The 13,712-nt window shown below is 39.1% G+C and overlaps 1 protein-coding gene across 18 annotated transcripts in view; it reads left to right on the top strand.

The window, feature by feature from the left end:
- Positions 1 to 13,712, top strand: part of DMD (dystrophin) — a 2,138,536-nt gene that overhangs the window by 1,547,004 nt on the left and 577,820 nt on the right. For 11 of the 18 annotated variants that reach the window (XM_058713880.1, XM_058713888.1, XM_058713878.1 and 8 more), the window contains 2 exons: positions 8,060 to 8,095; positions 11,466 to 11,583. In XM_058713880.1, the coding sequence (XP_058569863.1) occupies positions 8,060 to 8,095; positions 11,466 to 11,583 (154 nt within the window). The remainder of the gene's footprint in view (positions 1 to 8,059; positions 8,096 to 11,465; positions 11,584 to 13,712) is intronic. The other 7 variants (XM_058713887.1, XM_058713891.1, XM_058713893.1 and 4 more) reach the window with 1 other exon arrangement.

Below are 13,712 nucleotides of genomic sequence, written 5' to 3'. Positions count from 1 at the left end.
TTCTGCACCAGGAAAAATGTTACAAATAATGCCCTCAGAGAGTTACGTTTCACTGCTCGTGTCATGTAATTTGTCGTCCATTTTATTAATTTGGTTCACTTATAATTCAATTTGCTGTATAGTGTGCTCTGATTAGATAAAAGACAAATTATCTTGACTACTTGAAGTTAGAATGCCTCCAAAATGGTGTTATTTAAGATAGAACAAGAAATGAATGATGGAAAACTTGAGCAGAAAAAAAATCCCAAAATACGCATATTATAAAATGATTTCAGTTTTCCCTTTCTTCTAAAATATACGGGGGGAGAAAAAAAAAAGGCATCGCTCATTTCCTTCGTCATCACATCGAAAGCAAATGTGACGTACATGACAAAAACTGGTCTTAAACTGCCCCAATTATCCTTTGTCGACATGAGGAATTTACAGAACAATAGAGTTTCAAGAAATGTGAACCATGTAGAATAACTGATAGATCTAATGTTGAGCAGCTAAAAATATCAGCTAAGAAATGTATTTGCAAATCATTATCGACAAATTGTAGCCCAAAATTCTTCTTTCTTCTTGACTTTGAAATTATATTTCAAGATCCCTAATTTAGACCCCATTATTCACTTACTGGCTTGTGTAACTGAAAGTGTTCATTTTTGCATGTTAAGGGGTTTATGGAATGCCAGTGAATCAATTCTTTACATTTTCTGTGTAAGAATAACTTGCAAATGATCATCAAAATCTCTTTTTCAACCACAGGAAAGAATTTATTTTAAAAATAACATGCTAATAGCAGATTAGGTTTATATCACATCATTACAAGAAAGGCCTCAGATTCGGGAAGCTTAAGTTTTGTAAGCCCCCCAAAATGCCAACGAATAAGGAAGATATTATTACCAAAAAACAGAGCGATAAATTCCACAGACTGTCCTACTGGTTTTTGAAACTGATAATTTCTTAACTAGCTATCCTAGGTTTCTTGTTTAAAGGTAGCCAACTGATCACTAATTTTTATAATATTAATAAACACTGCTTGAAACAGAGATGTATGTTCTAGTCATTCCCCCACCCTTCTAGTTATAATTATCTTTTTTGCATTGCCGTTTCCCCCTACTGTGTTCAGTCCTTTGGTCAGTCATCACTCTCACGCACGGTTGTCTGTTTACCATATTTCCAGGAAAAGACCAAGAACGGAGGAAGGTGTTCCAGCCAAAAAGGATAAAGTGTACAAGGGCGTGGCATTCCACAAGTCGTGGCTCCCATGCCTTCATTTTTTCTAGTCTTCACTGTTACCTGGATCCTCTTGATAAAATCCAAATACCTCAGGCTGGTTTTCAAAAACCCAACCATAAAACAAGATCAATTTTCTTTTATCTCATCACAGTGCCCTATACAACAGATTTGATTATAAGTAAACCAAATATATAAACGGGAAGATAAATGACACGACGTGAGTAGTGAAATGTAACTCTGAGGGCTTCTGCTATGCCTATCTAAATTATCTCCTATTTTTCCCAGTGAAATTGTAGACATCAGCCACCCTAGCTGAGGCTTTCTTTTATTTCTGTGTCTTTGCTCATGCTTTTCTTTCCCTTATTTTTTTAGCATTTTATTATTTTTGAGAGAGAGAGAGAGAGAGAGAGAGAGAGAGAGAGAGCTCATGCACGCATGAGTGGGGGAAAGACAGAGGGAGGGAGACAGAGGATCCAAAGCAGGCTCCGCGCTGTGAGCCCAGAGCCCTATACGGGGCTTGAACTCACAAACCGTGAGATCATGACCTGAACTGAAATGAAGAGTCAGATGCTTAACCACCTGAGCCACCCAGGCGCCCCTCTTTCCCTTATACAGCCCTCCTCATGACCTAGCCATATCTTCCCAGGTTCAACCACAGCACCATCCTTTCTATGAAGTCTTTCCTCAAAATTCCCATGTGTGATCATTCCCCAAACTGATTCCTTTCAGTGGCTGTTTCTGTCTTCGCCATTTACTTTGGTGCTTTTGCTAGACCTTTTCTCAGATATACTGTCTAACTTCCTGTTGCACCCTGGGAGGCCAAATAATATGAGCAGCGGTAAGCTTGCTTACCCAGTGACCATGCGCTTCTAATGGGAGGCACTGGTGGTGCAGAGGGAGAGAGGAGGGAGAGTCAGGTGATGGTTAGGTCCCTTTACAGCCTCAGCCCCCGGTCAAGAGGTCCTCTCCCTGCAGCTACGTCTCAGACTCTATTAACGGCACCCTCCACTTAGCTTTTCCAGCCTTGAGGAAAGTCTCCCCATCCCAGTTTGGATGGGTCATTTGTTCATTGCAGGTACCCTCACTGATTCAGTACCAAGTGAATTACTTAAATCACTGGTGTCCCCTTTTGTGTTCCCATTTCATGTTCCTGTCCCGTTTAATCTCATCTGTGCAACAATTAAATCATACTATGTTATCCTGCAATATACTCTATTATACTGCAGCATACGTACTTTGTAACTATATCATACATAGCTCGTAAGTGTGTGGACTCTGGGACCACATGTCCTATGTTAGAAGTTCTGACACGTAGTGTGTGTGGTCCTGGACAAATTGCTTAACTCCTTTTTCTTTCATTTTCCTCATCTGTAAAATGGAGGTAACAGTACCTATCAGAGTATTATGATGATTAAATTGATTATTTTTTTTATTGAGCGCTTTTATGGTTCTTATGCAACAGAAAGTATTCCAAGCATTTTATAAGCATGAGCCCTATTTATCCTCATAACAAACTTAAGGGATAGATATTCTTATGATCCTCATTTTACAGTGGTAGAAATGAAGAAGAGAACGGTTAAGTAACTCGCTGAAAATAATCAACCAAGTGAATGGCAGCCAGGATTCAAACCCAGGCAGCCTGACTCCAGAGTCCATTCTCTGTGGACTATGGTAGACTATTCTGGCACATAGAAGTGCTTAATAAACAACTCTTACTGTTGTTAGGAATTGTATTAATTGTTGATTAATGAATTAATCACTCTATTAATTGTCGATGAGTTCTTTATTTTTGGCTAGATCATGAGTTCCTTAAAGAAAGAGGTCAAGGTTTATTTGTCTATGTCTATTAGCCAAGTGCTTTGCATATATTTGCAGGTTAGTAACTGTTCATGGAATTAATTACTAATTGTTTCTCATGTATTTTTCAAAGCCACGCTAGCCTTGGAAACAACTAATAACTAGCTAAAACTGCAAATGGAATTTGAGATCCCCCACAGCCATTATTATTGCCAGAACGACAGTTTACCCTTTTAATCCCAAATTCTTAGATGATTTACCACTTTCTCTATATGTCCCTTCCTTTACTTCTCCCACAATCACAAAGACTTTGCTTGTCCAGTAACCATTGGTGCTGACAGGGTCCCATCTCAGACAACGGCCAATTGTTTTGTTCTGCATTTCCTGACCAGAAGAGATTTTCCCCCAAACATGGATCTTTTAGCTTCCTGGTTGATACTTAAAGAAACTTAGAGTAAGTTCTCAGGAACCAAACGAGAGGCATCTGTTGGACGTAATATAATTTGTGTTAAAGTGCAGCCTTCCCATCACAACTTTTATTCTCTGCTAACTTCAGGGTTGAGGTCAGGATTGGCTGCATAAATTGTGGGACCCAGTTCAACATGAAAATGAAGGACCCTTTGTTAACAAAAATGATAAAGAACTTCAAGATGGCCGCAGCACCACGGTAAACCAAGCACGGGACCCATGAAGCCAGCCCTGATTGAGATCTCTGCCTATCCAATGGAATACTTTTTTCTTAACTTTGCTATCTTCCAGAGTCTGAAACCTTGCCAAAAAAATTCCTTTTACAAATGTTTTCCAGGAACTCTAGTGTTTGTTATGCATAAAGGAATTTTGGTGGTTTGCTTTAATAACCTAGTATTCTTGAGCTACGTGTGTAGAATAGAACCTCACCATCACAATGTAACACATCTAAATCATCCTTTTATCTACCAGTTCACTTCTAGGCTCACTGAAAATAATGGGCATATTCCTTTTAAAAAAAAAAAAGTAGCTGTGGTTTTTAATAGAGGTGCTTTTGAAATACTAATTCACTTGAATCTTAAAAGGGATATTGATAACGTTCAGCAATTGTGAGTTATACATCTTGGTGGTAATATCATGGAATCACCATGTTACGTAGATCTGAAGAGTCGATGAGAAGTTTAGGGTCTAAAAGAGCAAAAGTGGGTGTAGTAGTTGGGGCTTGAGATTAAATATCCCAAGACAGGATTAAAAAGGAAATGATTTTATTTGAGGAGATATCTTTGTGCAAGGACATGGGGAGGAAGTGAGAGAAGGTGGGAGAGCCATTACATGAAAATGCAAGCCTGACCCCAGATGAAAGAAAGAGGGAGAGAAGGTTGTGCAGAAGCATCCCAGTGTGCAGTCTAAGGAAGATTCAGCAAAGCTGTTGGGGAGTCGCTGAGCCCAAATCAGCCACAGGAGCCCGACGTATTGCTATCGCATTCAGTCATTGGTGGGAACAGTCTGCGGGAGATTTGGCTTCTCTTCAGTGTAGTGATGGGTTTCCGAAGGCAGCAGCTGGGTTCCTCAGTCAGTTAGGTCCCAGTCGTAAAAGGCTTGCACACTGTCATGGCCACCACAGTGGGTATTAGCAGCAGTGGTATTTAAAGACCTGTAAACATAAAACTCCTGGAAGAAAACACAGGAAAAGCTTCTTGACGTTAGTCCGGGCAATGATTTTTTGGATAATGACACCAGAATCGCAGACAATAAAAGCAAAAATACACTAGTGAGAGTGCATCAAATTAAAAAAAAAAAAAAATAGCTTCTGCACAGCAAAGGGAAAAAAATCAACAGAATGAAAGGTGACCTACAAAATGGGAGAAAATATTTGCCAATCATGTATCCGATACAGGGTTAAGATTTAAAATCCGTAAGAAGAACCTCCTGAAACTCAATAGCAGAAAACCAAATAATCAGATTCAAACATGGGCAGAAGACCTCAGTAAACATTTTTCCAAAGAAGGCATCCAAGTGGCCAAGAAGTACACGAGAAGGGGATCACCATCACTGATCATCAGAGAAATACAAACCGAAACCACAGTGAGGCATTACCTCACACGTGTTGCAAGGGCTGTTTCCAAAAAGAGGAGCGACTACAGCGTTGGTGAGGGTGTGGAGAAGAGGGAACCCTTGTACACTGTTGGTGGGAATAGAAATTGGTGCGGCCACTATGGGAAACAACATTGAGGTTCCTCAAAAGATTACCAATAGAGCTCCCCATATGGTGCAGCGATCCCACTTCTGGGTATATATCCAAAGGGAACGAAGTCAGGATCTCAAGGAGATATCTGTGGTGCCATGTGAATTGCAGCATTGTTCCCAATAGCCAAGAGATGGAAACAACTTAAATGTCTGTCAGCAGCTGAATGGATAAAGAAAATATGGTATATGTATATATATTCACTGGGATATCATTCTGCCCGAAGAAAGAGGGAAATCCTGCCATTTGTGATAACGTAGATGAACTTGGAGAACACTATACGGAGTGAAATAAGCCAGACACAGAAAGACCAGTACCGTGTGATCTTACTTATATTTGGAATCTAGAAAAAGGTGAGCTCAGGGAAACAGAGTAGAATGATGGTTGCCAGGGGCTGGGAAGTGGGGGAAATGGGGCAGTGCTGATCACTGGGTACAAACCTTCAGTTTTCAGATGAGTAAGTTCTAGAGATCTGCTATACATTATTGTAACTGTAGCTGATGTACCGTAAACTTGAAATTTGCTAGGAGGGTAGATCTTAAGTGTTCTCGTCACACGCACACAAAAGTAACTGAGAGATGATGGCTATACTGAGTGTGGTGATTATTTCACAGTGTATACATATATCAAGATATCGAGTTATACCATTATATACAATTTCTATTTGTCAAACTCACCCAAATAAAGCTTAAAAAAAAGTTTTATAAAAAAAAAAAAAAAAGGAGTCTTAGGGATGCCTGGGTGGCTCAGTCGGTTAAGCGTCTGACTTCGGCTCAGGTCTTGATCTGATGGTGTCTGGGTTCAAGCCCCACGTCCGGCTCTGTGCTGACAGCTCAGAGCCTGGAGCTGCTTCAGATTCTGTCTCACTCTCTCTCTGCCCCTTCCCTGCTCGCACTCTGTCCCTCTCTCTCTCAAAAATAAATAAACTTTTTAAAAAAGAATAATAATAAAGGAGTCTTAGAGATAATTAAAAAAAAAAACATTTGTAAAATTTAAACAAAGAAGGGCTGAAGACCACGTAAGTTCCACTTCATTCAGAAGACCCTCCTTAACCCCTAAATTTTATTAGATATCTCTCCTATATGCTTTGATAACTCCTTGTGCTTTCCCTACCATAATACTCACCTCAGCCTATTGTAATTGCTTATTTACTGCCTGTCTTAACTACTAATTTGTTTTCTCCTTGAGAATAATAATTTTTCCTCCTTTGCTTCTGTATCACCTGTGCCTGGGTCAAAGACTGGCTGGCGTAAGTCCTAAAAATTATTTGCCGAAACCCAAATTGGGGGGCATTCTGCAAAATAACTGGCCTTCGAAACAGTCAATGGTATGACGCTCAAAGAAAGGCAAACAACTTTTTGAGGTTAAAGGAGGCTAAAAAGATTTGACAACTAAATGCAATGCGTGAGTCTGGACCGGTAAATGAAAGGCAATTAATGGGATAATTGTCAAACTATGAATAAAGAATGTGGATTAGATTATAGAACTAAAGCCGTAGTGTATTTTCTGACTTTGAAATTGAGCTGAAGTTATGTAAGAGAATGCCTTTTTTTCTTAAGAATTAAGCACTGGAATATCAAAGGGTAAAGCTGCAGATGATTCACCGGTGGTTCAGAAAACAGTATCTATTATATGTACATATATAATTATATCCACAGAGAGAGATAGAATGATAAGTTATAAATGCAATGAGGCCAAATGTTAACAATTGGTGAGTCTGGGTGAAGGATGCATGGGAGTTCTTTGACCGTTCTTGCAACTTTTCCTTAAGTTTTAAAGTGTGTAAAAATAAAACGCTTTTTTAAAAAAATACTTCTTGAATGAATGGAGGACAAAAGGCTAACCACACCTAGAAGGTGTTCATGAAGAAGTTGCCAACAGAGATGGAGGTAGAACATTCAGAAACGTACAGAAGTTATACCGAGTAGGAAAATATCCAGGCCAGTTTAAAATGTAAAAGAGAAGTGAGGGACTGGAGGACAGTAATGACAGATCCGTGGGTGCCTGGGTGGCTCATTCGGTCAAGTGTCCGACTGGATCTCGACTCAGGTCTTGATGTCAGGGTCATGAATTTAAGCCCCACGTTGGGACTTGCACTGGACGTGAAGCCTACTAAAGAAGACGGCTTTGGTTTTGGCCAACCTCTCTGGAGAGGCAACACATGCCAGAGAAGAAGCCGGAAGGTGCTCAGTGAGGCAGTTGAAAGCTAGGCATAGGATTAGCATCCTCACAGGTAAAACTCTTTGAGTTACTGCAAAGGCTGCGGTTTAGGCCCTACCTGCCTTATATGCTTATTTTTTTCCCATACATACAGTGGTTCAATAAACTATTTCACCTTGTCCATCCTTGATGTTAATTTTTGAAAATTATAAGTGAAAGAATAGAAGGTCTACATCTTTACCTTATGTGTAAGTTTAAGCCATGTTTATTTTCTGAAAAAGGCAACAACTGAAAATCACCATGGGCCTTTGTTCTAAGTATAAATATGTAAAGACTATTGATTTTTGTAGAAATATTAAAAATATGAAGAGTTTATTGTTCAGGTCTTTTTTTAAACATGTAAATATTAACTATTCAACTAAACCATAGAGTTTTCTGCTTGAGTATTAGGTAGAATTCTATTTTACCAAGTACAATAAGAAAGTGTAATTCTTTCTAAGAGCTCAGAATGACCTACTTAGAGTATGTATAGTTTCATTGTTTAACTCCCCTTTTCATAGGATTGCTATTTATAACCACTTCCTTCAACCCTGGGGGGACTTAGTAGGATTAACGACTTCTGATTCACTTTGTATTTGAAGATTTTTTTTTTCTTCCATCTTTGCTCAGCTAGTGGAATCCATGATGAATTCTCATCTCCAAGGGGTAAGCTGTTTTTAGTAAAGCCCAGTAGCTGGCTTATGACTCCTTAGAATAACATCGATTCCTTCCTTCCCTTGTGTTTGTTTCTTCCAGAATGATAGAATCTGTGTAGACATGCTCCATTACCATGCTTAGGTACTGTTAAGCATGTCATGGTTTTAGTTTTGTTCATGTAAGTTATATGTGTAATGAATATCCGGGCTCCAATCTGAAAAATTAATAAGCATAAATAGTGTGCTGCTTGTTTTAGCATGACAAATATGGACCACTACAGCTCGAATGAAGAAACTGAACAATAAATACAAGAGGCCTAGAGGTCATTTGAGGATGAGGATTAGAGTAGAAAGAGTGTTTCTGAGAGAGAAGCATCTGGTGAGAGTACCAGATGGGGAGGCAAAGAACAGAATTTCATCGAGGGGTATTTTGAAGGTGGGTAATTTGAGTAATGATTAGATCTAAGGTGTTCTCCCATCTGTGGGTGGCTCAGTGGAATAGAGATAAAGGTCATTCTATTTGAAAAGTTAGGAGATTATAAAACCACGTTGTCAGGTAAGAGAAATTATAATAGCAAATAGAATACACTCAAAAGGAAACCAAATGAAAAGAAAAAAATAATTATTCTTTTCACTGAGTGTGTGTGTGCTGTTCATTAGCAAGAAAGCCTTTCAGTCGCTGTTTTTATAGTATCTTAATGGAAAAAATATTTAAATATGCCATATTCAAATCCTTTCCTTTATTTCTGGAAAGAGAATCAAAGGAGAAAATTCCCATTGTGCTCTACTAAGAAACCACTATTTAATGAGTATATTAGTGTCTGATAAATCCCATAGCAGTATATATTATTATTGTGCAATTTCTTTTTAGAAATGAACCTTTGTATGTATTGACCAAAGAGTGGGATAAAGAGTTACGATTTTGTCTTGAAATTCTTTAGAAATGAATAGTTTTATTACAGCTGTGAACCTCTGTAGGTTTTTAAGGAGGCTGCTTCAAAGGATGTCATTAATAATCTTCTCAGGTGCTTACAAAGCATGTGTCTGTCAGCAGAATTAGAGAATCACCCAACTAGAGAACAGGTTTCACAATACCCTGAGACCTATTTTGTTCATTAGAGAGGAAAATGGCTTGTGTTAAGTCTAAATTGACATGCGTGCTAATTTCAGCAGTAAAAGCTGTTCATTGTGGTCAGGTTTAATTTAGATTAAGGTTGATCAGGTTACTTCTACAACATACTTCTTAAACGAACTTTGTGATCCTAAAAGAAGGAGAAAAGTAAAGCCAACCTTGGGAAATACATGCAAAAGAGAGAAGCAAAGAATAGCTTGGCTGTTTGAGGGTGAATTAATATTAAAACAAATGAAAATGACGGTAGAGATAATCTTGGTTGTGTAAAAATGTCCCAGGATCAAAAAAACACAAATTTGCATTTAAATTGCACAAAGCCTACCTAATCCGTTCGTGCCCTGTGTTACCTCCATAGTGCCTAGAACAGTGTGCGGTACTTGATATTTACAAAATGAAAGAATGAGCGAGTAAATGAATTTGTGTACTTTGCTACCTGTATTATATAGAGTTCTCGGTTAAATTTGAGGGAAATATTTGACTTTATCTGAGGTTTCTGGGTAAGTCTGTTTTTAAAGCATCTATTTGAATGTGTTAAATATTTAAGAGTCAGGAATTCCGAAGTACCTTTTAAGCGTGCTGTGTCACAGATGACCAGAGTTTAACATTCTAACCCTGGAAAACATCTTATTTCATAAAATCTATCCACTACTATATGGTTCCTACTTTAAAATTTGTTCAGTGCTCTCCAACTGACTTATGCCACTTACTTCAATAGCTGTCTTTGGCAATTTGTTCCATATTTCAAACACCCTTTTGTGTAAAGAAACCATAAAAGTTAGAAACCTGAAAATTGGATTTTTCTTCTGAGCAATCACAGCTTACAAATGTGGAAAATTGGTTAAAAGTTAGCCCCTCCAATTTTTCAACACAGAGAGGGGAAAATGCGCAAAATAGATGTGTAATGTTTGGATAAGTCCTTGCCATTATTTTAATACTACCGAAAGCAATTGCGCTGAAATCACAAGGCCTGTGTCCCTACCTGTTCACAAAAGAAACACCGCACAAATGATCGAAACTCGGCCTTCCTGAACCCCAAAATCCTTAGAAAATCGGCAGTAGTCAAAGGGCATGGTACATAACTAAGTTTCCTAAACATTACTATCTCCACCACGTTTCATCTATTCACTTTCATTGGCCTCCTGTGTGGTTATTAGGAGAATAAAAACGCGAGAATGTGCGTAAAACATCTGTCACATACGGGTTATCAACTAATAACAAATATCCATTATGCCTTCCCAAATTAAAATAAAATGTATTCCATTTTAGAAAGAGAACAAGCGAGAAGTCTTATTTTTCCCAAGCTTCTATGTAAATAATGCTGGGACATGGGCCCTTTAGTGCAGGGAGGGTGAGTTGACAGAGACAGTAGACGGACACTGGTGGGAGGGGGGAATTTCTTAGTGATGAACGTAGCTACCTATAAATACACACATCCATACACACACACACACACACACACACACACACACACACACACACACACACCTATTTCTTGGCTTTATTCTGCTGGTACTTTTACCTAAAGCAGTATTAAAGTAATTGCTAATACAGAATATGAATACTACCTTCTAGTCTGATGCTTTCCAAACTTGCCTCATCGTAAGAATTAAGTAGAGAATTTGTTAAAAAGGCATTTTCCAAGCCCTCCTCCCTACTCATTTGTTCATGGTGGGGGAGAACGTGGGTGGTGAGGCGCAGGAATCAGGTGATTCTCATCGAAGGCAACGTTGGAGAAGGACTGACTTAGCTTATTGCGTCCCCTTCTCGTAGGTGAGGAAGCTCAGGTACAAAGAAGTTAAATCAGTTACGTCTCTCGAATCACTTCTGTGCTTTTTCCGTTTCTAAAATATACACTTTAATTTTGACACTGCACAAAATGAGATTACAAGTATAAATAGCTGTCTGTCATAAGTCAAAAAATTACATTTCTTGGTTGTGACACTCATGCACTGGTTTAAGTGAACCCAGGTACTCTGAAATGACTCCATCTAAGCTCTTAAATAGTGAAGCAAGTCCGTAATCAAGATTTTCATCTGTAATATTTTTGGTGGCTAAGAATGAAACACATTTCCTGTTAAAGTGTTCTCTATAAAGCCTTATACACTAGAGATTTATATCCAGTAACATATTTTTTTTTTATTTCCAGAAGTGCTTTGGTTGGTTGGAAAATTGCGCTTTACTTTGTATTACATAAAAGGTATGCGCAATGCTGGTGAACCTCAATATTAAGTTAAGCTTTTTCCTTCAGGCAACACTGCAGGATTTGGAACAGAGGCGCCCCCAGTTGGAAGAACTCATTACCGCCGCCCAGAATTTGAAAAACAAGACCAGCAATCAAGAGGCTAGAACCATCATTACTGATCGAAGTAAGTCTGTTAACAAGCGTGGGCAACTTACGATGTATGAAAAAGTTTCAGTAACGACTTGGAAGTCGATTTGCCTCTGTTGCATTCATCAAAATAGTGCCAAATGGTTGTAAGTTATACCTCTTGTGCTAAGAGTTTTCATTTCATAGTGTTATCTTTCAATAACTGAACACAATCCCATGGAATCGAGGAAATAAATTTTTCATGAATCCAGGCTTATGTAGATGCGAAGCATGGAGTGGTGGGCGTGGTGAGCATGGTGTGACAGAACGTTTGCTCCTTGGTTGTCACCTCTCTGGGCTAGCATCCATGGCGATGTCAGTCGCTCCCTTGTATTCTTGGTCGTTGGTCCAAGCAGGCAGTTGCTTCCTGGACCGTCATCCGTTCCCTTCTGCGGTGGCACTCTCATATCTGGACACCCCCCTGTTACTGTGATCCTCTCATTGTGTAACAGCAGAAATCATTGTACCGTTCCTCCTGCCATGCCGGGACGGGCGAGAGCCTTGGGAGGTTGTTTAAGGCCCATCTGCCTAGACATTGTCTGGACTCTTCTTTATACACAGGGATTCGGAGTGCCTGTGCATGGGGTCTGGAAGAGCAGAGGAAGCAGAAGGGAAAACTACTCTCCTTCTGTTACCCTCAGAGGCTCTCCTCAGGAACGAAGCCCAGTTCACCTCTGCTATCTGATTCTCTTGGATCTCCCTGGATTTCTTTCCTTCACTCTCCCTACCTCCCCTCCAGGGACACACATCCATAGTGATTTTCTTTTTAATTTCCCGTGTAATGCCCCTTTCCTCCCTTCCCATAACCAGCGAGATTTTTTCTAGTGTACGAGTAGGGAAATCCTTCATTTCATCACCTTTTCTTTTCCCTTCCAAATCTTTCGTCTTTTACCGGGCATTAGGCTTTTGAAACTCAAAACCAAGAGTCTTCAGAATTTACATTCTGTTGGATTTGCACTTGCCTAAGTCACCAGTATAAAAGGTTAATATTTGAAAAATATTATTGGTCATACTTGTATGTATTAGTAAACACTTAGTGATAATAGCTATTATTTATTGAGTTCCTCTTAGGTATCAAATGGTAGGTCTTATATAGTGTGTGGGTTTGTGTGTGTGTGTGTGTGTGTGTGTGTGTGTGTGTGTAAAGTCTTTATAAAATCTTGTCAGCTAAATTTCCTAATCCCTCATTTTATAGATGAGGAAACAGTTTCTGAGAAAGGTTAATCAAACTGCTCGAGTTTACAACACGAGCCAAGACCAGAGCTTGGAATTTGCCAATGTTTCTTTCTGGCTTGAAAGTCTGTGTTTCTTCTGGAATGTTTGCCCTGTTCCATCCTGTTTTATTGTTTTTGTTAATGACCTGAATCACTAGGACTAGGATTAAATACTTTTTTGGTCTGCAATTATGTATGTTTTGATTCACTTCCTAAAGACATTTCCTCTTTCACCTGTTGTGATCCTGAATTAAAACAGACTTTTTTGATTTTGAAATTTTAACTCTTTACTGTTGCTCAAACAATGTATTTGAATATATGCTAATGTATTAGTTGAGTAGCACTAGCCACTCTAATAGGTAAGATCCCAAAGCTTGGTGGCTTACCATAGAAGTTCACTTTTTTCTGGTGCAGTCGAAAATAAGCAGCTTTCTGTGACGTCATTCAGGGACCCAAACCCCATCCATCTTTTGTGTCCATAACGTCAGAGTCCTCTGCACTTAATGGGCAGATGAGGAATAAGCATTGTTCGTTGAAATTTACTAGGAGGCAGGACTGGAAGTGGTACACGTGAATTCTGTTCAGAGCCTATTGGCTGGAACTCATCACATGACCACACCTCGTGGCAAGGTAAGCTGCAAAATATTGTTCAGTGTTGAGCCCAGGGAGGAGAGAAACTAGTTGGTAAGAAACTCATCATTCTTTTCCGTAGCTAGACAGGAAGAATACACTTAAGTTGTCGAGTTCTGTGTAAGGTATAGAACGTCATTTGTATAACGAGCAAGGCAAGAACAAAATTGCCTTGTAACGATCAACATAGATAGCTCTTTGACTGATGTAGTAGAATGTTCCTCACTCAGTCTGGAACCGTGAGGCTTTCTCCATCAGGTTGCAACGTACTGGTCCAAAAGAA

This window comes from Neofelis nebulosa, chromosome X, assembly GCF_028018385.1.
Source record: "Neofelis nebulosa isolate mNeoNeb1 chromosome X, mNeoNeb1.pri, whole genome shotgun sequence".
Lineage (NCBI taxonomy): Eukaryota > Metazoa > Chordata > Mammalia > Carnivora > Felidae > Neofelis > Neofelis nebulosa.
The sequence above is the reverse complement of the archived record's forward strand: the minus strand, read 5'-3'. Positions and strand labels throughout refer to the sequence as shown.